This window comes from Pungitius pungitius, chromosome 11 (assembly GCF_949316345.1).
Source record: "Pungitius pungitius chromosome 11, fPunPun2.1, whole genome shotgun sequence".
Lineage (NCBI taxonomy): Eukaryota > Metazoa > Chordata > Actinopteri > Perciformes > Gasterosteidae > Pungitius > Pungitius pungitius.
The window spans coordinates 1,467,067-1,490,705 of record NC_084910.1 but is presented as its reverse complement, the minus strand read 5'-3'; the positions used below and the strand labels follow the sequence as shown (position 1 = coordinate 1,490,705).

The 23,639-nt window shown below is 40.0% G+C and overlaps 2 protein-coding genes across 5 annotated transcripts in view; one reads left to right on the top strand and one right to left on the bottom strand.

The window, feature by feature from the left end:
• LOC119197408 (RNA-binding motif, single-stranded-interacting protein 3-like) overlaps positions 1–4,047 on the top strand; it is an 87,068-nt gene extending 83,021 nt beyond the window's left edge. Inside the window, exons 11-14 of the mRNA XM_037453675.2 lie at positions 367–483; positions 755–841; positions 1,288–1,409; positions 1,682–4,047. Coding sequence (XP_037309572.1) covers positions 367–483; positions 755–841; positions 1,288–1,409; positions 1,682–1,685 — 330 coding nt within the window. The 3' untranslated portion in view covers positions 1,686–4,047. The remainder of the gene's footprint in view (positions 1–366; positions 484–754; positions 842–1,287; positions 1,410–1,681) is intronic.
• entpd3 (ectonucleoside triphosphate diphosphohydrolase 3) lies at positions 4,026–15,085 on the bottom strand. Of its 4 annotated transcripts, none has more exons than XM_037453674.2 (11): positions 13,177–15,083; positions 11,686–11,724; positions 9,674–9,814; positions 9,217–9,334; positions 8,881–9,040; positions 8,359–8,518; positions 8,048–8,275; positions 7,276–7,539; positions 7,091–7,201; positions 6,442–6,579; positions 4,026–5,775 (listed from the first exon to the last, which is right to left on the bottom strand). In XM_037453674.2, the coding sequence occupies exons 3-11, from the start codon at positions 9,806–9,808 to the stop codon at positions 5,587–5,589; spliced, it is 1,503 nt and encodes a 500-aa protein (XP_037309571.2). In that variant the 5' UTR covers positions 9,809–9,814; positions 11,686–11,724; positions 13,177–15,083; the 3' UTR covers positions 4,026–5,586. The 4 variants fall into 4 exon arrangements, with proteins under 4 accessions (XP_037309571.2, XP_062421406.1, XP_037309566.2 ...); XM_062565422.1 differs by having other exon boundaries at positions 9,674–9,811; XM_037453669.2 differs by lacking the exon at positions 11,686–11,724 and having other exon boundaries at positions 13,177–15,085.
• Between the last annotated feature and the right edge of the window lie 8,554 nt (positions 15,086–23,639).

Genomic DNA, 23,639 nt, shown 5'->3' with positions numbered 1-23,639 from the left:
GTTGATTTATTTGTTCACCAGAACCCTCACAGGGTTTATCCTGACAGATAGACAAAGTAGTTACACAGTAATTACATCTTTGCCGTGGGGGCGCCTTTTTCGGGGCAGAGGCCAAAAACGGCCTGAGTAAGAAAAGGTTAAACCGTCCCGACCCCTCAGGTTCTCTGGGACGGGTCTACTCTCCGTACCAAGACTCAGAACCAAACATGGAGAAGCAGCTCCACTCCCAGAAAGCTGCAGGTCTGCAGAGACCTGTCTACTTCAATACTATATTCCAGCAAAACTTGATAACTCCTGCATTAGTTGCTTACATAATACTCCTTGACGATGCAGTAAATGAGTGTGTTCACCTCGTTCCTTCCTCAGGGGGCTGTGATCACCCCAGCAGCAGCTCTAGAGCCCAGTTTGTCTCTCCACCCCTCCAGTGTGATGGCTCCTCTCACCCAGCAGATGAACCACATGTCTCTGGGCACCACAGGCACTGTGAGTCTCACCTTGCACCCCCTCCAAACCACCTTGCTCTGCATTCCTGTGTGTGTGTGTGTGTGTGTGTGGTTATCTTTGGATAGAAACTATATTTCGATACCACTATTCAGAGAGACTTATAGGATCGGATGCAATTACAACGTTCTCACAGCAGAACCCACGTATCACGTATCCACATTAAAACGCCAGAGAGATATTACAGCGTGCATGTCAGAAGGTTTTGTAAGTTCTAATACTGTCTGTGCCCCCCCCCCCCCTCTCTCTGTAGTACATGCCTGCTGCAGCAGCTGCTCCTATGCAAGGAACCTACATTCCCCAGTACACTGCAGTGCCTGCCTCTGCCATCACAATGGAAGTAAGGAGCTATGGGTCTTATTCTGGTTACTACCCGTACAAACGTAATACAACAGGTTATGTGGGGTTTTACAGGATTACTTTACTGCATTGAGTTATATGCATAATTATTTTGTATTATGCCTCTGATAAATTAGATGGCAGTAAATTGAGCTGTGATTTAGATGGGTTATAAATGGTAAATGTAGCAAGCCCTTATTGCCACTGAGGAAACTTGATTAAGTCAAAATCAGTTTGCATTTTGTAATTAAGGGTGTGATTGCTACTAATTATACCAAAGAAATGGGAAGTTTAGGGGAACTGTTTTTTACCTCTAAATGAGCACCAGGAGTTACGTTTGCTGTAACAAGTCGAACCTTTCCCTTCTAATCAATACAAAGTGGAAGTGTTTTTGTACATTTTCTGCACCGTACTTCGTCTCATTTGTGAAAGGGTTTGTGTTGTCAGGGTGTGGTGACAGACCCGTCTTCACAGACTGCTGCCTCCTCCCAGGACGGCAGCGGGCAGCAGCCTTTATCAGTGGAGAACACAGGAGATCATTCGACAGCCTACTCCTACCAGCAGTCTAAGTGAGTGCTCAGAATGTAAATACTGACTTGTTACGCCTCAGGGTCGGCAACGTGCTTCTGCTTGTCCTTCTGGCTCAATTCTCGTCATTGAATTAAATTGATTTCACATATGTGCAAAGGGAACAGTGCTGTTAAAACAAACAAAAAAATAGTGATATTTTAAGTGTTTGCACTTAAAATATCAGGTAAACCAGGTCCAGACACTTGCAGTGTCTGGACCTGGTTTACCTCCCTCCTGGTGTTTATTCTTCTTGTTTTTCTGTGTCCTGTAGATAACGTGAACGTCGATCATTGCTGCTTCGCCTGGACTGAGGCGCTGGAGACAAAGAAAGGATCCAAATGAAATGGGGACAAAAAAAAAGTGTTGTGTGAAACATTGGGGTGTGAATGCTTCCACTGTGCACAGGCACAACGTAAAAGACAAAATGAAAAAAATATATATATTTCTTATCTGGTTGAGCCAAGAGAAATGATGGTTTGCTGAACTCGAGGACGTGGAAATGCAACACAGTGTGCGTCGTTGAGTCTGTCATTACTCACTGTGAGGCTGGACTCGGCCACCGAAGGGAAAAAGAAGACAGACTGAAATCTAAACTCAACAACCAAGCTGTACAGAAAAAAAGAACATTTGAATGTGCAGGTAGATTTTCAGACTTTTTTTTATCAAAAATGTAAGGAAGCAAAGTCTAGAAAAAAAACAGGTTGTCTTCCTTTGATATTAAGCTACATTATTTTCATTATTTTTATTGTTTTTTTTGTTTTTTTATTGTAGTTTTCTAGAATATCAATGTTTTCGTATATCTTTATTGCCTTAATTTTTTCAAACTTTGGAAATAAAAGTTTCCATAGTGTTGAATTATTTTAAAATAATGGTTGAATGATTTGAGAAGTTCTTAAAGAGTTAGAGAACCACCGAGAATAAATCTAAAAAGCTATTTGTACAGGAAAAAAAAAGGTTGTAATTGTATGAAGATGATTTTAAATTATGTGGTGCAGCTGATGTTGGTTGGTGGGAAAAACGTCTTTAATGCAACTTGTGGGAAGGATCAATCCATTGCTTCCTGGAAAACACAGTTAAGTTTAATCATGGGATAAAAGTTCTGTTTCTTCATCACATTTGTATTTTTAGTTTTTTTGTTTGCATTCCTATAACCTGTGAACAATGGGTTTGCTTTGCCTGCTTTGCTTGTCTCACTGCAAAATGAAAAGTAAAAAAAGGAACATTTCTGACATTGACATGAAGCAGAAATAAACGCTAGGTTTTCTAAATGTGCAAAAAGCAATAGTTTTAGTAAAACTGCTGACAGTTTCTTGAGTCTTTCTAAAGCGTTGAACAAAAGCAGCCATCATGTGGCATATTTTATACCAAAGATGAAGAAACTAGTTAGTGAAGAGGTATTCCTCATGTTGCTTTTTTGTTGTTTTCTTCACCTCTGAAATTGGATAGTTAGATTTGTATTGATTGTCATGCTGTTGAAGGAGCACATCCAGTCGGTCTTTAACTAAATTGCCTCAACCAGAATGTTTTCTCTGTCATGTTCTCATACGTGGTGATGATCTAAATCGAGAAGGTAGGGATGTTATTGTGTGTAAAGGGGTTGAAAAGACAGTTTATATAATCTGGAACGGTGTGTACATCTCCTCCTTCAAGCTGCATCAACAAATTGCAACACTGCGGCGCTGTGGCTCGTTGTGAGGACCAGCCCGAAACCGTTTAGAAATGCATCTCAGTCCATAAGACAAAATGTTTTACGCCGCAATCTCGCCAAACAAAAGCCATTTGGAATGGGAGCTGGGCGAGGATCTCTCTCAGAGGAAAGGCCATTTCCTTTTGAAGAAAACCCATTTCAACTTCAACTATTCTAAAAGGTTGAGGACAGATGGTGTGTTTCTCTTTTTGTGTTGCCTTTTTTTGTGTCTTTCTCGAGAGTTGATTAAGACGTGTGAGCTGCTAGATACTTTTCATGAATCAGGCTTGAGGCAGTCTCGTGTTCGGTAGGTGTGGGACGGGTACAGAATGACAGCAATTGACTATTTGAAGCCAAGATACCGTAAAGACAAGTTTAAATGTCACCACAGCTGAAAAAGCAGAATGGGCCTCTCGTCAGGTGTTAGGCTGGAAGTTCCTGCCTGAAGCCCACGAGAAGATGTGAGAATAATCATCTATTTTCTGTTATCTGTTAATACGAATCTGCATTATTTCTACTAAGCAACAGGGAGCACCTGACTGACGAAGGTTCTGGCGTCAGACCCCCGAAGCCCCACCCACCTGACACTCGGCCAATGAAAAGAGGTTAATGGATACAGAGGAACAGACATACACATTTCAACCAAAATTAAGCAAATACAAACCTCTACGGGAAAATAAATTATTGAAAGGAGAGGGAAAGCAGAGAAAGCCAGAACAAAAGTACTATTTATGAGATCTTTTTTGTACAGGTGTGTAAAAGAAGATGCAACAGAAATAACTTTGATGCTATTTTTTTATTTGCTTGTTCACACGCCTCCCATATCTTTCAAATTGTGTTTCTAAGAGTGTCTGTAGAACCAGTGGGTATTTCTGTAGTTTCAAATGTCTCTTTTCCTTTTTTTTTCTTTTTAGACAGGTCTTTCAATAATAAAATGTTTTAAACAGTCACTACTCATCTAGTATACTCTGCAGGTGCGATGCTGTACCACTAGAGGGCGCTGGAGGACACAGGATCAGATTGGAGGAGATGTTTCGTCTGTTTGTGACTAACAAAGTCACCAGGGAAGCTGGAGATGCTCAATGGACACAAAAGAAATCAGAGGTATTCAGATTTAAACAAGAATATTTGTTTTGTCTCTTTTGATTATTACATTTAATTTAGGGAAGTAGTCAACAGTGTTTAGTATTAAATTAAATCAACTCGTCAGTCGTTCAGCTCAGTTAAAATCAATAAGGTCACCAATGAATGGTGCAACAGTGGAACCCAATTCCATAATGACAAAGGGTACAGTAGGTGTAATATACTATAGAGAGGGAATTGTGGTCAAAATAAGTGCAATAGTCAGGTCATACCCCCAAAACTCTAGTTTCTATTGATTGACATAACTCAAAGAACTAACATTATAGATTGTATTTATCTTGATTATTATACGTATGGTAATATATAGCAAAAGCAGGACGATACAATGGCACAGAGCACATTCATGATTTCATGTTTATTAATGAGGGTTTCATTCAGTAATAATAGTGATGTGTACTTCTGGTTTTACACTGTTTTATATACACAAGGGATCCTCAGCTTTTTAGATATGGTCTGTTATTTTTTAAATGTTTTGTTCATTAGTGTGTCTTATCAACGTTGAGGTTAACATTAAGTTTACATTTTGACACAACAGAACATACATGTCCCACGAATATGCCGTTTAATTTCATCCAATGTGCATAGCGACATAAAAAACCTCTCAGTCAGGACTTTGTTATTATATATCGGGGGATGTTGCATGCAGGCTCCATTCCGCTTTAGCCTCTCGTCCTCCAATCTTGTTCATCGCCTATTATCCTGACAATTTCTATACAAAGGTAATAAGTACGAGCCAATCAGAGAGAGGGTGGGAAGGGTCACGTCCATGTACCGTAAATATCACGCTCTGCACTTGACAACGACGGGCGAAAGAGGCCATTTTTCATGCAGATGAGAGGTCACACAAACTAGTTACCGAGCCACTGGTAATGCTACCACTTAAGAATAGAGGTACTTGTGCCAAATAATATCTTTCCCTGACTACACACTATGCAGTGTGTAAAATAAAGTGGCCAAGGCAAAGTGCCATCCTGCTGTTATGTATAAACCAGAATCCATTCAGTGCAAATGACAACATATAATACAAAATGAATCAGTGAATAGCCTGAAGGTCCATGTGCATGAGCACATCAATGCAAATGCAATTTCATTTTAAATGACACAATGTGTGACAAGATCAAGCATTTATGAGTTCCATTACCTGTCAGTCATTCAAGCTCTTGTGTGTTGCCTGCTTTTATCTGACAAAACGCCTCCAGAGATGCTAGCTTAAAGACGCAAAGTTACTAGTAGGATTTCTAGTTCTTTTTTTCATTTTCTACGAACTGTCATAACTAAAATTGACATCCTTAAATGTTTGCACTACTTACAACACTTACAATGACATTTCCTTCTCTTGGTGACTCTCAGAAACAAGTGCGAATGAGGATTATGAAAACTGAGACCACCGTAATGATTGTCAGGGCTGAAAACAGAAAGACGAGGCCGGCAAAGACCGGGTCTGTCAGGGGGGGGATTTTTTCCACTTCAGATGGGATCATGTTTGACATACTCAGCATGTAGCCCAAACTCCAACCGATGCTCGTGTCCTGCACCTGCACAGAGGAGACAAGCAGTCAGCAGTGCGTGCAGCTTCTTCATCGCTGCCACTGCCTGACACGTCGAGGGAAGATCAGAATCTTCTTGTAAGGAAATCGAACAATTGCAGCTCTGAGCAACGATGTATGTGTCTGTTTTATGATTTCCTCCAAAAAAGGGATCTATCCAACCAACAGACTCCCAAATACCCTGAAGGCACAAGTGAGCAGACACAGCACACTACTGTTTGGTTGGAGAGACTGGAATGTGGGTGCAGCGCCAGCTGCGATTAGGTCCAAAGGGTAACCGCCATTACAACCTTTTAATGTGTGGCTTTTCGATATACTGTCTCTCTTTATGGCTGATGAATTGCGTGTCACAGAACAGGAATCCCCTTCTGTCAAGGGACTTCCATTGTGGAAGACCCTCCATGACTCACGGGCATCCCCCCCCGACTTTTACCCTGTCCTCAGCCTTTTGGAAGCCAGGCCACCATCGCTAATGGGTCTCCATGGGGGGGCTCATTCCTACTCGTCAAATACTGTTAAACCCCTGTTCCTCAACATGACGAGATGTTGGCGGTCTCATTGCATGAGCATTATTTTTTGAGAGTCTATATGGACACTGAAAATAAAGAGTGGATGTGTTTTGGTCACGATGAAGTTCTCTCTTTTTCCACCAACCTGTTTTTGGAAGTCAATGTTTTTCCAGGTCTCAGTGTCGAACTTGTATCCATCTGCCAGCATTGAGTATATGTAGTGACCAGCATAACAGTAAGTCCTCAGGTAATCAGGTTTGATCCAAGTCTTTTCTGCCCTCAGCTAAAAGAAGGAGAAGCAGAGACGTGTCGGATTAGAAAGAAGAAACATAGAAATGAATGAAGCCAAACTTTAAAACTAAAAGAATATAAATGTTAAGGGATGTCGGAATATTTTATAATGTACACTGCAACAAACTAATGTATACTGAGAATGAGATATTATGTCATCCCTCCAGAGGGATAAAAAAAGTAGACATTGTTTAAGTTCTGATTACATGCTGTTTAAGATCTGTAGAATAAAATATATTTTTCCTGATTATTGTAAAACACCAGTCCTAGAGATAACTTGGTATTGTACGTGCAAATTAAATGCACATATTGTTCATGTTGAGCACCAACACTAAATCAGCGAAATCTGAAAACAATTATTTTGTGAAAATACTGAAGTATAGGGTATATGATGGTTTCCTGTCCTTTCACATTCCTGCTCTACACACTTCCAAAGTTGATTTTGCTTCATAAATTGTCTTTCCTCTCTTTCCCTCGACCTTTTTACTGTCACAGTAACTTACCGCTGTCCAATTTGTGTGGCACAGTTGCTTAACTGATGCGTGGAATTGAGCGAGATCCGACCTTCCGATCAGCCCCAGCGCCCTAGCAGTAAAGAAGAAGCCTGCGTACGCCTGGGAGCCACAGTAAAGATACATGGTCAGTTTTGGGCATCTTCATCTGTTCTATTTTCACGCGTTCACGTTACCATAAAATCTCCAGTGACGGGTGGCTGGCTGACCCCGTCGAAGGAACACTGGGCCGAGGAACACGTTTTGAAATCAAAGATGGATTTCACGATGCTGCGGCACTTGTCTGAGTCGGCGGTTCCCACCATGAAGAGTTCTTGATCCGGGTTGTACTTGATCGGTTTCTTTGTGCACTCCGTGTCATAAATGGATGAGGCCTTCCTGGTGACGTTGTAGCCTGTCGGGTAGCATGGGTTAATAATGTAGGATGGGTCGGAGGATTCCTGGGATGTTCAGAAAAAGGAGACAACGTCAGAAAAAAAGGAAATAAAAGGCATGAGGATGAGATGAAGGCATATTACTTATTATACATTCAGAGACACTCATTTTAGTACAGATCCTCAATTAAATCGAACCTTTAAGCTAACATGTCTCCTGGGCCGTGCTGCCGTATCCATAACATGTTCTTTCTGCATTTTTCTACAGTAGCCAGAAGAACTGCCTTTTCTTGCTGATTAGCTGGACAACATGTTCTGGTCAATCAATATCCTTGATGACATAATGCATTCTTCACTTGTCTCCCTTTGTCTTTTAGTAACTCGGGGAGAGCGGGGTTCACTAATCAATTCTTAATGGGGGCATTAATGGATTTTTGCCTGCACATGCATGCATAACAACATACACTCCCACTGCCACTTAAACAAGCTCCCCAAAGGAGGCTCCGAGAGAACAACCATGACCCTTATAGCATGTGAAATACACGTCTGAGCGAGGGACAGAAAAGATTATTACTTGAACTATTTTGTCCAGAATCCTCTTCCCAGCCTCGTTTTTGCCATAGCAGAGGAAACTGTGTGTGTAGACATTGTACGGGTAACCGTACAGTTTGACATGCAAGAAGTCGGGTCCCCTCAAATCATCCTGGACTGCAAAGGCGATCTGTGTCGATGCTCCACCAAGGTCCATGGACCCCACGGTCTTTTCCCCTTCTGGGTGTGCATATTTGTTCCAAAGGTTTTTCTACGAACATAATGGGAAAGGTTAATAAAAAGCTGCGATCCAAAGGAGAAGCAGGACTACATTGATTTAGGACAGCATCTTACTTGTAGAAATTTTCCCATGAGGTAGTTGACAGTGATCCACCCATACAGCCCTTCTTCCTGACCAGTGATGATGGAAGCATTTTGGAAGTTGAAAGGCAACGTTTTCAGGTATTCTCTGAGACTTGCAAGGATTTCATTGGACTTCTCTTCATCTTTCTCACTTGAAGTGAAGCAGAAAAGGGAAGAGAATTAGGGAACCTGCTCCAAAGAGATGTGGTCACCAGCAGTGACATAGGCTGTGTCATGTCATGACAGAAATGGTTCCATATTTGTTTTAATACACTTTTTCATCACTCTCTTGCTGAGAATCTGAGAAATAAACAGATTGATGCTGCTACGCTGTAACGAGTGAGCCAGGAGAAAGTTAGCCCTGATATGAAGACTGAAATAAAGAAGAAAGAGGAATAGAGCAAATAAAGAGGGCTGTGATATTAGGGTCATAGGGTTTAAATTGGTCTCATCGTTCCGGTCACTCTGCAACACCTCTTCAGTAATAGTGAAGTTATTTCAACACTTTCTTACTGTAGCAGTCTCATCCCAGCAGTAGCTCCCAGAAAGAGAAGTGTGGTTTTGTGTTTTTCAGCAGGAATGGCTTGTGTGACGTTGGCCATGCACTTAATGAATCCATTCCACGATATTTTATCTTTCTCTCGGTCAACTTTCATCTCTGAGATACCAGCACCTGTGGGCACAAGGCAAAGCTAAAATTCACTTCTTAAGCACTGAAAACAAGTATTAAACAAAGCTTGATGGGATATTTCCTGTGGTCAGTATGGTTAAGATTTAGTGTTTCTTCCCATTACTTAATTTAAGAACTTAAAATCCACTGTTCCAGTTACTGCAGATACAATGACTCACCAGACACTCCGCAGTTCAATATCTCTTCCACAACTCCCGTTTCATTCTCCTTGTCTCCAGGCCACCGGTACAGGTACACATTGGAACGCGACGAACCCGAGTCTATCACTATGCCGTACTGCAGAGAAGAGTAAAGAAAAGAAAATGGCTACGTCGCCTTTGTCTCCTTGATTGCACTTTTTACATGGATTAGTAAAATAGAATCCTTATGCTGCTAATGAGGCGTCTAGCAGGTCATATGACGATTGAATTAAGCTAAAGAGAGTCCACTGCCACCCTAACTGACCCTTTAAAATATGCATCTCCAAACTGACTGATGAGAAAACCTTCTAACCCTGACATCTGGATAACATTGAGTGTAGGAGGGCTGAAGAATGTGTAATCCTGCCTCTCCCTTTGCTTTGTTAAAGTGAGAAAGATGTACCGCTAAATAGTGCCTCCACACGCATGTGTTCACCTCAAAGCTGTACTTTTTGGATGCCCAGGTGTCCTGGATGACGACAACGGCAACAAGGGCGGCGATGCTGGCCAAAAGGAGAAGCAGCACTCCTGCTATGCGAGACTTGTAGCCCATTTGCCGCTTAGAAGCCATTTCCTGCTGCCAAGAAATAGGTTTGGAAAAAGGAAACATTTCACTAAAAGCATTTTAGCTCTCAAAGCGATGACATGTGAAGAGGTCTGAAAAGTGATGATGAGCAATAACGGTACACATTATTCATTTTTTTAAATGGAAAAATCATTGGCAGGCATTAATATGGATTAAGCTGAATCATTAACAAACACATTAAATGCAAAGAAAACATAATCTGGAGGGAAATGGTGGATCGTATTGCCATTTCAGACAATAATAACCACCTTTATTTAAACGTTATATAGAACTCAATCATAACATTGGACATGAGATTTAACATTGAACAAACCTGCTGGGCACAGAAACCTTACAAAGAAGATCGATGGACTTGTTTAATGCCTAACTCTTCCAGAAAGTTTAAGAAACAGACATTCAGTGCAAACTCTGATATTTAGAAGAAACCCACATGGTGACCAACATGGTGTTCTCTGATGGAGAAACGCTATACAAACACTAGGTCAACATTTCTCATAACGTGTCTTTCCAAGCTGAATTATACCTGCATTTCCCCTGTAGTCCTATAGAATCGCAATGTGACTGCATTGGGGGGGTCACGCGCTACCTCTGCAACATGCAACGCAGCTCTTTTACTGAAGGAAGCACACAGTCTTCCTTGAACTCACTACATTTTTTTTTTTCTATTGAAGCCTTAGTTGTTACATGTTCGTGCTCCAGAACAAGATCGATGTTTACTTCAAAAATATCATGTCATATATTAAAATATAATAAATATGAATGACAATGCGTTCGATTTTTTTCAACCTTAACTTGTGGTCTTTTCAGCAGTGGGAAGTAATACATGGAAGCAACAAAGTTAGATAGTTTTGTCTCAGACTTGTCAAACTGGAAAACCAGTTTTAAGCTTGTAGGAGCTCAGAAGCAGTGAAACGTTCCAGAGAACATTCAGGTAAAAACATGTCGGTAAAAGTTTCCAGACAAGTTAAGAATGCTTGTTGAAATGTCCTCAGGTTGTGATCTTATTACATATTAAAATGAATCTGGCTTAACTCTTCGCTGCCATGTCTTTGACACATTTCTCTTGTCTCTGTCATTTGTTTGTGTAAACAGTTTATTGTATGAGAAACATAAGAAAAAACAGGTTTTCTACGCCTGCTTTTCTGCTATTTATTCTTAACGTTGTTTTTAATTTGTATTTAACCTGATGTGACTTTCATCAGTAATGAAATCGTGCAAGTTAATGGCTGCTTTGTGTGTTTTATAATTAGGCACCCAGCAATACTATTACTATCCTGTGTATCAGGTTTTTGTGATGATATTTGAGGTGCTTAGTGTAGTATTTAACAACAGCAACTTGCCAAGTTTCTTCAGTGATCGTCCATAGTGATGCAATACTAATACTAATACTTCAATACTAACGAAACACTCAACAAAACTAAGTGGAAACGGAATCTCGTTTTCGAAAATTGGGATATTTGATGTAATTTTATAAGCTTTGTACTCAATCGTACAAATATAAAGCTTAAAAGACCTACACTATTTTTAATTGTTTGAAAACCTTCAACCCCAAACCACCTGAAAAAGTATATTATATATATATATATATATATTATTACTTATAAATATCATATTACACTGCAGCAGTTGCATGTTTACCTGATTCCCAATGCAACAAAAGCAGTTATTTAGCTTAAAGTTAACTATATGTTATCCAAACGCATGCAGCAAGTCTATGTGTTTAAGGATTTAAAACTGACATCACCTACATTCAACCTACAATTTGTGTTGTTTGCTTGAACAGACAGGTCCACATGGGTAAAGGAGTGAAATGTGGTTGAACTCTAACACTGCGTGTGAGAGAAGAGGTGGGTTTTTCTTACCTTGAAGAGCTGCTTTTTTTTATCCTAGGTGAGATGACTCTGAAGAAGGGATGAGGAAACAAAGCAGGAAACAGCGTAGCAGCAAAGGAAAGTAGTGGGAGAGAGCAAGGGCATGTGCTGGGTTTCCCCTCAGGAGCAGGAGATGTTGTACCCCGACATAACAGGGAGTAAAAGGGAGAGAGGGAACATGGGAGGGGCGACGTATACGAACGCTCTTCACCACTCCCACCACACCCGTGAAACAGAGCAAGCAGCCCATCAGCAGAGGCAGTGAGTGGTGCAAGACTCGGTCCGTGCTCACTGTCTGCGTGTAATGATTTAGACAGATTTATGAAACAATGTGAGAAGAGAGAGGGGAAGCTGTGCTAAAGTTAATTGATGTAATCAATAAGATAAAGTGCATTGTGGCTGAGTATCTACTTCACTTATTACAAAGTCAGCTCTTATTTGATAGGCTGTATTTACAGTATGAGGTTTGATAAAAAGCTAAGGATCAAGAACTGAACCAAAAATTAAGAATGTGTTGGTGCCTGCAAGCTCAGACTTTACGTTCAGGTTGTCAGAGACAACTATGAACCCAACAAAAGTATAAAAAAAGGAAAATGCTGTTTCTCGGTTTGCTTACAGAGACTGTAAAGAGCTTAAATGCTTAGCTTATATTATGTGGGTGTATTTGGATTTTATGGCATTTTGAATATTTTTGCATTTTTCAAAAGATTTGTTGTTTTTATTATTCAGCAACTCATTACGTCTGTCGCGTGCTATACTAGTTTTTGTGAGCGAGATCCTGAGTAAAGACTTGTAAAATCCTGTGCAGTTTTGGTACATTTAGCATTATCATATGAAAAAAAAGCAGGACAATATTCATGTCACTTTTTTAAACATTTAGAAACAAAATCATGTAAATACTTTTCCAAGTACAATGTTTGGCAGCAACACAAAGTATAAATATTAAATGTAAATGTTATATATAAATGTTAAATCTAAATTTAAATGTAACATTTATATTATTATTATTATAGAAGTATTTTGCATACAGTTATCATACAGAATTTGATCTGTGGAGGGTGAGAGATTTTACACATAAGTGGGGTCTGCCCCCACATCACCATGCTGTTTGGTTACGCTTTAATTTGCAGTAATTCCAAATGTTGTGCAGTTCTCATCATTTTACCAAAACATTGTTCATCTGACTTAAAAAAGCCGGATGCTATTTTCTTGAAAATGTCATCGTGTGGCCGGTATTCTAGTATCCTGCTACCAAGAAAACGGTGATGGGGCAAGTCAAAGTGAATTACAAGTCTGATCCAATACACGGTGGATAAAGATAACGTATTTTAAAGCTGCCTAACGTGAGACCTGAAACCCCCGGGTCTGAATGAACTGCACAGACAGGGCGCTGAATATTAGATTAGCAGCGAGAGAGGAAATAGAAGAAAGGCAGAGAGCTCCTCTATACAGATTATATAACAGACCCAATTCTTTACCAACCTTTTCAACACGGAGATGTGTCCATCCCAGTATTGTTTGAAGAGATTCATGTATATGGGTATGCTGCCCCATTTAAACGTGTGGGTACCTGTAAGGCTGAAAGCGGTTGGAGATAAACAATCATAATATGGTTTAGACACGCTAACGTGACCACACTCCTGCATCAAATGACTGTGGCCTATAGAGTTGTTGTTTTTTCCAGGAGTAATTTGCTAGGTCTGCAGGGCTCTGAGTCTCTGAGTCTCTGGAAATGAACCTATGCAACACGACAATGACATCACTGTGAGTACATGTAAACACTGTTAGAACATTTTACTTACCTTACTTATCATTCTACAACAGGTTTTCTATTTTCCAAATCCCTCAGGGCCCACGGCCCCCTACTACCGCCTGCACTTAGGATTCCTATAAAGAAAATTGTAGCAATAATAACAATTCCATATTACAATGGAAGTGATTCATTTAAGTCAGATAACTGTATTCATTTTAAATGAGCTATTTTTCAACATGTAACACGTTTTGGATTATCTCTCATAGTGCCGGATGGTTTTGCCGCTGCTTAATATTTTCTCACTACGTGTACTGGCAGATTGTCAAGCATAATAGTTTTCCCTACTCACTGTAAGGAAATAACAACAACAAAAAATACTATTCTTCCAGACTTTCCGGTGCTGAAATGAACTGGTGAAAATTACTCTTCTTAACAAACAAGTGCATTTCCATCAGCCTAATAACAATGCATTAGGACTGTTTCTACTCCACTGAGAATTAGAGACGTTTGCGGGAATTGTCTGTTTCTTATGTGGTGCTTTCAAGATGCTGAAGACCACCCCTGATTCTCTGTGGCTGGCCAAGGAGGAAACGTTGTGGACGGGTCCCTGTTAGATCAATGAGAAGACAAAGGCACTTCAAATCAGCAGAAAGACTTGGAAATCAAATAGCTCAAGTTGATCCATTTTTTTGGTTCTTATATTTTCATTTAGAGCCTACCTCTCAGTCAAGATAGAAATGAAAAATAATTGGTTAGATGTATTCTACAATACAAATTGTAATCAGAGTCTAATGAGGGTTTCTTAGCTTTGAGGTTTCATCTGAAAACGAGATAGACATACAGACTGAAACAGTCTGCAATACGGGTAGAAAAAGCATCCAGCAAAGCCAATGTGTGGGTTTCTAATGTGTGGGTGAGAGCACTTTAAAATCAAATGCCTCCATTTTGTCCCCCCCTTCCTTCCCTTAAGCCCAACCCAATACTGTACAACACTGTCTTTATGGTAATGACGTAGCTATTATACATAATAAGACCAACAGTCTCTTCGCCCGCTGATATAACGCAGAGACATCCCCAGGAAAGATGAAACACGACGCCATATCTCTTGCATATTAAAGTTGTGAAATAACACTTATCACACTACTATTGAATTATCAAAAAGGAAACACTTTACTTAATAGAATTGTAAGTATTAGTGTTAACAGAAATCAGTGCACAGTTCAACACAAGGCATTCAATGCTCGCCATGTAATTGGATCTCTGAGGTCTCAAGTGTAATCGGGACTTTAGATTCAGTAATGTCCTGATGGGGGGTGGATTGTTATGTTTTCCCATGCCTTCCAAGTGAAAACACGTCTGGGGCAAGCATTCAACCAATAACCGCAAATGATGGCTGTTTGAAAGCTGCTGGATAGTGTGCAAAGAGTTGAGCTGATGTAATGGGTTGGACGGGAATATAACACTGGCATTCCAATACCGTCGTCATGCATCATCCGGGCCCAATGGTACCTTTCAGCAGCTGGTACCATCACGTCAGTACCATTTTCTTGGACCTGACTTTGACCGTGTCTTTGTCAAAGAAGATGCTTCTCAGCAGATGCACAGCACTGAAGGTTTAGCTTTCCTTGGCGAAGGCACTGCACGCATTACACACAAATATAGCAACAGTGTCTTTACATAGCACAAGAGCTTTAGACTCTCAAAGGGGAGGCCATGTATTGGTGTTCCTCCGCCGGTGTCATATTCAGTGATGTGTGTTGTTGTCCAGCTACAACTGCTCGTCTGCCGGTTGATGATGAAGTGGCGACCTCTTGTGGGTGAACTAAGCAACTCTTTTGACATAAATGTTCCCTGCAAACAGGTCTGAGTTGCAGAAGCATTGCTTTGCAAATAGTCTAGTAGAGTGATGGAGAGAAACACTAAGGCCAGGATAAAGGACTACGAATGTGTTTCAGTTACATTACTTTACACAAAATGTGTCAGTAAAGAAGATGATTAGTGGAATCATGAGGAAATTATTTTATTCCTCCATGTTCATGACAAGCATGCGGGATTCTGAGTTTGTAATAGTGTAGTTTCTCAATAACAATAACATAAGCTAGCGATATAACTGCTAACGTTAGCTTGAGCAACACGGAGGAAGAATGACGCCGTTTGGTTTGACGGAGTTTGTTTAAGAATGACGGAGGTTTTTCTAAGACCTGACACCGTTTCGCCTGAGTCTGATACTTGAGTCTGAGATCTGAGGATGTCCTAAAATGGACACCGTACACGGGCTTCACGATCACTGACAGTAAAGCTGCTTTACATTAACAAGGGAAATGACTGAGTGTAAAGAGAAAAGATTTGCTATTGGGGTGTCAAACAATTGGCCCGCCGGGGGGTCCAGTGCGGCGCACCGGATGAGTGTGAAAATGAATATAATACTAGAAAATGCATTTCCTGCTGAAAATGCGTTGGAATGCAGAAAGCTGAAATTAATTTCAAAAAGTTGCTTAAAGTACAGAAATGAAACCAGCTTAAATTATTCTAAACATCGCTGAAAGAATAGAAAAAGCTGAAATTATTCTAAACATCGCTGAAAGAATAGAAAAAGCTGAAATACATTTAAAAATGGCTGAAAATACAGAAATGAGAAAAGCTGAAATGAACTTAAAAACACAGAAATAATAAAAGCTGAAATGAATTTAAACGTTGCTGAAAGAATAGAAACAGGAAAAGCTGAGAATTAAAAAATACATTTCTGTAGTAATATAAGGTTTAGTACTAGTTATAAATCTGAACTCTGTCCTCAAACAGACGTAACCGGTGAACAACATCAGTCTCTGACACCACATTAAACGTATGAAGACTCGTTATAGTACAGTTATGTAGCAGGTCGAACCAACCAATAAAGAAAGTTAGATTCAATGTAGGATTTAATTGGAGTTAAGAACAATTACTTCACGTTGAAACATCTCCCCTTGTTTATGACCATGCTTTAACAGGGAAACACCAGTCTTACTCAAGGGGGCTCAGTAACCAGAACAAATCAAATAAATTCCCCGTAACAACGTACATTCATTCCACTGCGTGCTAATGTCATAAGCAACATACAGCCATAGATGCAGTAAACGACAGGTCAAGCTTAACACTGTACTGTAACACTGAATGCAGCAAAACATGTAATCACGTCATTCAAAACTACCCATAACGTAGAGGTCCTTGTGTACAATAAAGTCTAATGTTATTATTCACACTGCTCCCTCAGTATTATGTCCACTTGCAGTTCACGGTTTTACCCGTTCAGTTAAAAAAAGGAGCCACGATGCTGTTCGTGGACAAGATGGATTCACGTGTGGCAGGATGTTACTCACGTCGGGTAGTGGCGTGGGAAAGGGAGAGGGAGTGATGACAAAGTGAAGCTTTCTGAACCAGTGAAGCTTTCCAGCCAATTGTATCGGAAAAAGGGTTATTCATTCAATGCATCGCAAACTCTATGATGACCTCTGCTGTGTTGAAAACTTGTAGTGCATGTTTCAAATAGCCCACCAGTATATTTTATGTCTCTGTCGGTTGAACATAATTATGAAAAATTAAACCAATAAATCATCTAATACATGGATTGCTATATGAATAAAACTATTGTTTTTCAGGTTTTAATTGTGTCCTTGTTTGTGTATTTTAATTCTCTGTACATTGGGAAGGAGTGGAACAAACACTTATCTATGTGTCTTTCTGCACCTTTGTGCATGTATGTTTGTGATCATAGTAGCAGAATGAATTAATAGAAGATATGAGTTATATGTAAGCAATATAATTTAAAATAGCCTCAACAGCTTCCTACTGCATGTGCAGTTCATGGAAGTCATAGGAACTTTTGTGGATTGTTTCATAATTTATAATTATTTAATAATTACACAATACAAATGACAGACTAGGCCTGCCTAATGCCAACCTTGTTAGAGGAAATCAAATTGAAGTGCTCCCACATCTCGGAGCAACCTCTTTGCCACAGATTCCATTGTAAATTTGCTCTTTGCTACTCTCAACAACACGTGATCAGCAGTCACGGGCTGTAGAGGCTGTCGTGGTTCGCTGGCGCTGTGAAGCCTTCGGCGTTGGTGACGAGCTAATAAAGTTCCTAAAGTTAGCTAAACACTTCACTAGCTAGCGAGGAGACCCCGCCTAGCACCCCACGAGCTATACTTTGCTAACCGCGGCGACGGACAATCTTCAACGCCGGAGGTTTAGACGCTCGTCCATCACACGGCCACTCCGACGGTCACGGACCCTGAACTTAACGCTAAACTTGCAATTAGCTGACATCCTACCGTCTCGCTTCCTCAATCACAGGTGTCCTTCCCGGGCTCCGCCAGCAGCTTAATGACGTCACGCCCCCGGTTTAAGTCCAGCATACGGGGAGTAGCCTCGTTAGCAGTTTAGCTAGCTAGCACTTATCGCTCTCCCATGTCCCAAATATCTAACCGTCCTGCCTCCACATTACTTACGGTCTGCTCATCCCGGGTCTCCGTCCCAACTCACGACACGCACGTCCATGTACGGTTAGCTAAACACGGTTAAACCTGCACGTCCCTGCGCAGTGGATGACTCCTGAGCTACGTCTTCATGGCCATCGATCACCAGCTGGTCGCTAATGAGCTCACAGCGAAGAGAGTGAAGAGATTTAGACAAAATCCACACCTCAAACAAATGCTTCCTGGAGCAAAACTAAAAATAATTAAAATAAATAACAATGAGATTCCAAACTTATACGAGTCCAACCAGCACAAGCACGGCATCTGTTTTTTTTAGAAATGAAGGCTGAAAAGTTAATATATTGTGGACGTGAAAGCAAAAGTTCCTTCTTTTTTTACTGAATACTGACACGGATTCACTCTGCCCCGCTTTAAGAAAACCCAATACACACTCATGTAAAACTCAGAAACGGACCCCAAAACCAATGAAACATAATTAGTGATTATGAAAAAAGTATAATAGATATTCACAAGCTGTTTTTTTAAATAAAATTGTTAAGACTTGTGTCAACATTTTAAAGTTTAAATGGTGTCTCTAGCTGAAAGATTGGAAAAGCTGAAAAAGTAAAGTTTTGAGAGGATTTGAAAATGGAATTCAAAACAGTTTTGAGGTTTAGTAAACATTCCCAAGGTCTAATATGAGAAACGGAAACAATGAGGCATGTGCTTGAATAGCACAAGGGAACAACTGAAGGGCTGCAGGCTCCAACCTGCTGTCTGAGGTTGTGGGTTCATGCCCCTTCATGCAGACATCACTTCTGCTTTGAAAGAGTTTTGAGGTTTGAGTAGCAATCTCAAGGTTAAATACAACAAACAAAGGGTTGGTTAGTGTGTGGTGAATTAGCACAGCGGAAGAGCTGCTGCCACAAGTCTGCACTGCACTTGAAGATTGTGGGTTCAAGCCCAGTCTTGGGTTTGAACCTTTGGCTTTACTTCAGGTTTGAGTAGCAAGCTCAAGGTTAAATACAACAAACAAAGGGTTGGTTAGTGTGTGGTGAATTAGCACAGCGGAAGAGCTGCTGCCACAAGTCTGCACTGCACTTGAAGATTGTGGGTTCAAGCCCAGTCTTGGGTTTGAACCTTTGGCTTTACTTCAGGTTTGAGTAGCAAGCTCAAGGTTAAATACAACAAACAAAGGGTTGGTTAGTGTGTGGTGAATTAGCACACCGGAAGAGCTCCTGCCACAAGCCTGCACTGCACTTGAAGATTGTGGGTTCAAGCCCAGTCTTGGGTTTGAGCCTTTGGCTTTACTTCAGGTTTGAGTAGCAAGCTCAAGGTTAAATACAACAAACAAAGGGTTGATTAGTGTGTGGTGAAGTAGCACAGTGGAAGAGCTGCTGACATAAGCACCTGCACTGCACTTGAAGGTTGTGGGTTCAAGCCCAGATGTGCAAATAGCATTTAAAAGAGTTTTAAAGTTTAACTCACATGCTCAAGGTTAAATAGGAGAATCAAAGTTGCCAAAATGTGACCAGGACTGGTAGTGTAGGGGTGCCAGCTAGAGCCCAGAAGCCTCTGTACGCGCCGCCAGTGGGTTCAAATCCCGCTCGTGCCAAGTCTTGAGCACACTACCGCGGAGGTAGTAGTGGGGGCATTGTCCCCACTGGTTGTTTCAGAGAAGTGTACCCTGGGGGTTATGCAGAAACACAAGGCGCGTTCACTTGAGTTATGAAGGCATTGTCAAGAATGATGAAGAATCTTTTGAATGATGAATTGAATTTGATGTTAATTGCTTTAGCTTTTAGCACTTATTAGCCATGCTACGTAGCCTATAGGGTTCCACCTTTTTGACGGGAGAGAAGGCCGGATGAGTCAGTAAAGATGAGCAGATGTGTCTCATTCAGTGGTCACACTGACATGAAACTTATTACAGCCTCTGAGGGCATTTTTCAAGACAATCACATGTTTGTCTACTTCAGGGCATCCTGTGGACAACCTTAAACTGACAGTCTGGCAGAGGGTGTATATTTGTTTACCCTTTTTAGTGCATCCACCCTCCAATTCTCTGTTACCCAGTGGACATTTTTTGGTTGAAAAGACGTTGAAAAAACGTCTATGGCCCGACGTTGAAAAGAGTTGGCAAAATGGTTTAAAAGTGAAAGTTGTTTCAACGCCTATTCGTAGACGTTGAAAAGACGTCTATATTTAGACCACATAACGTGATTTTTAATACGGTAAAATGTCGTCCTCTACTTTGTGCTATAGCATTATTTTATAGGTGTAAAAAGAACCGATATTAAAAATCACGTTGAAAACTGGTCTAAACATAGACGTCATTTCAACGTCTACAAATAGGCGTTGAAACAACTTTCACTGCAACGTCTTTTCAACGTCAGGCCATAGACTTCTATTCAACGTCTTTTCAACGGATAAATTGCTCGCTGGAAAAGTACAAGTTACAGTCAGTTGTCATGTCAACAGCCCATAACATGGACAACACAATTTGATTAATTTGTATTTATTCATATCATTATAACAACACTTTTCCTATACATAACAGAATACAAAATACAATTTGTGAAAATAAACTATGAAATTATAAGTGCAGCAACAACACGAACCAGTCAGTTTAGAATTTTGTGTTTATAAACCATTTTTCTGAATCATTGGCCCTTCATTTAGCTCCGAGTCACTTGAATCCGGATCGTATACCTGAAATCAGCTCCGTCTCCCTCATCGTCACTCAATGATTCAGAATGCGCAGAACACCCCTCAGTTGCAGATGCCTCTAGTCAACATGTTCGTTCAATTCAATTAATTTTATTTTGTTCAACCCAAAATGAAAAATAAGCCTGAGGGAGCTTTACAGTCTGTAAACTTTCCAGCTTCCTCTCCCAAAACCATCACATCGGCACACGGAAAACTCCTTTCAACTGGACAAAACCTAAGGGAGAACAGCGGAGGAGTAGCTGTGTACAGAGAGGACAACTTAAAGATGTACAGTACGTTCAATTCCTACCACAGAAATTATTCTCCATGTGTAAGGCAGGACAACTGCAGGGACAAACTCCATCAGATGTAACCTCCATCCACAGGAACCTGTGAGGAGGGAAAAACAAAGACTTGAGGGGAAAAGTGTGTAATTTGGGTTTACAATGACAGTAATAAAAAGTTTAATAATGTGTTTGAGAACCCTTATTTATAGATTGTTTACTTATGACATTATAAACAATTCATCTGCAAATTATGGCATTTCTGGAGTAACATTTCCAGGTATATTACGCAGTACCATACTTTACAATGTTGCTTTAAGCATGCAGTAACTTACGATGTGTTGGCTAGCTTGTTTACAGGCCACAACTTGTTGAATTCAGCTGCGAACTGTGTTTAGGCCGCGTTGTTTAAAAAACGTGTATTTTCTACATGACATGGGAACGGCAATAATATGATATAGGTACAGCAACAACCTAACGCATCAGCAACACGAAACACACGGAAAATACTCTATGATGTTTACTTTTGATCCAGTTCACGTTGAACGCGAAGCATGCTCCAAGCTAGCATGCTAACTAGCAAACTATCTGCGCTAACGCTAACTAGCTTACCAAAATAACAGTCTGTCCGACTGTCACTAAGTCTTTCCCGTATCGAGTGGGCAGCACAAGTAAAATAACTGGTTATAGTTCCCGGTGCGCTTCATTCAAACACTCACGTACTTACAGAGTATTGGGGCCGGTAGCCGTGGTTGTATCAGCCCGCTCACGTCGCTCTGCTCCCGGTGGAAGCTCTGCAAGCGTCAAAGAACTTGCGCATGCGCGTTACAGATGTGATCAGAGTTACGTGTTTTCAACTAACGTTCAGACCTCATTTCAACCCAATTTCAACCATATGTCAACGTTGAAATAACGTCTTGTGCTCACTGGGTACATTCAAATTCAACTCACTTGTGCCTTTACCAATGCAGGAAGGATGAATAGCATGGTTGATCCTCCAAGATGCACCAATCCGTCTCTGGGGCAATATCCCATTATGATTTTTTATAAATGTCTGTTACCCAAAACTAAAAAAGGATTTAGAAAGAGCCACCATGTCCCTTGAGGGTTGAACCCAGATAAGGTTTAAAGTACAGAAATTTGGGGCATTTGGCATTAGTGACAGGGACGTGTAGGTTGCGCCATCTAAGATCATTCCAGTCATGTCATTGGAAAAAAAAATTGTGAAAAAAGTCAAAATATGTAGGGTCAAGAAAAAAAAAGATTTTTTTAAATAATAGGTAAAAAATTATTATAAAAAATATATATGTACGGTAAATATATATAATATAATATATATATATATATTATATATATATATATATTAAATATATATAATATAATATAATATATATATATTATATATATATATATATATATATATATATATAATATAATATAATATATATATATTATATATATATATATATATATAATATATATATATATATATATTAGGGCCGGGACTCGATTAAAAAAATAATATAATTAATTAGAGGCTTTGTAATTAATTAATTAAAATGAATCACATTTTAATTGCATAAATATTTGACCTGAGAACAGTGAGAAGTAATTTTTTTCACATGGATTTTTATTTTTGTTCAACCAATTAAATAGGTAAAAAATTATTATTAAAAAATATATGTAAGGACAGATCCCAACTTCAATATCTTTATTACAATACATCAAGTCATAATATCAAACAGTAACATTCCCTAAGGTAAACATATTTCAGACATATTTGTTAATGTCAGTTTAACATGTCAATAAAGTTTTCTACACTTAAGTGTTCATCTTCAAAACTTACATCCTCAAAATACTGTCTTAACAGAAATAAATGTCCCTTTCTTAAAGTGCAATAATAAATGCAATAATATCACAAGGATAAGTCATTCTTAAAGCTATATAGTTATCTATATTTAGTTATTTGTTTTCTGTTAAACTTCAGAAATGCATAGTCTCTCTAAGGCAATTATGTGATTCAAACACTTTAGGAATATTTAAATGACTACAGTCACAACATAAATAATACACATAGGGAAACTGTTCTTCTGTAACCTTAATATTATCTATTCTACGTTTTAACATCTCTCTTTTCTCAACATTTACAACAGATTCACGACATGTCAGGATATTCACAAACTCTAAATAAGTCACCGCTGGGGGGTGAGGACACCAATGCACCGACCCAAACACTCAGAGTATCGATACGCTCATGCTGAGCAACCGCGCGCGCCATAGTGGACACACGCCCTCTCCACCCACCAAACACCCAACTACCAACCCGCCACAGCTACAACACACCTCATACACCCCGGGAGGAAACAGTTCTTGTTCTTTTTCACTGAGAACGAACCTGGAAAACAGAAGCACGTTGTCAGCGAGAGAACGAGCGAACCGCCATCTTTAGATCCCAACTTCAATATGAGACAAAAGAAAGGCGTCCGTCCCTCTAGGCGGCGCAATGCAACCCCACTCGCACTTTGGTTCCGCTTTACCTGGTTTCCCCCCCCCCCAATCAATGCTGTACAACACAATAAAAGCTGCGATTCTTAGGAATGCTCTCAACTATTATAATATATTGGCTATATAAAATCCCAATTGTGTTACCACATAAAGGTGCCTCACACAGACAAGTGTATAAATAGCATATTTAGAAATATAGTACTTTCAGAAATTCAGGTAGCCTATAGGTAAGTAGAC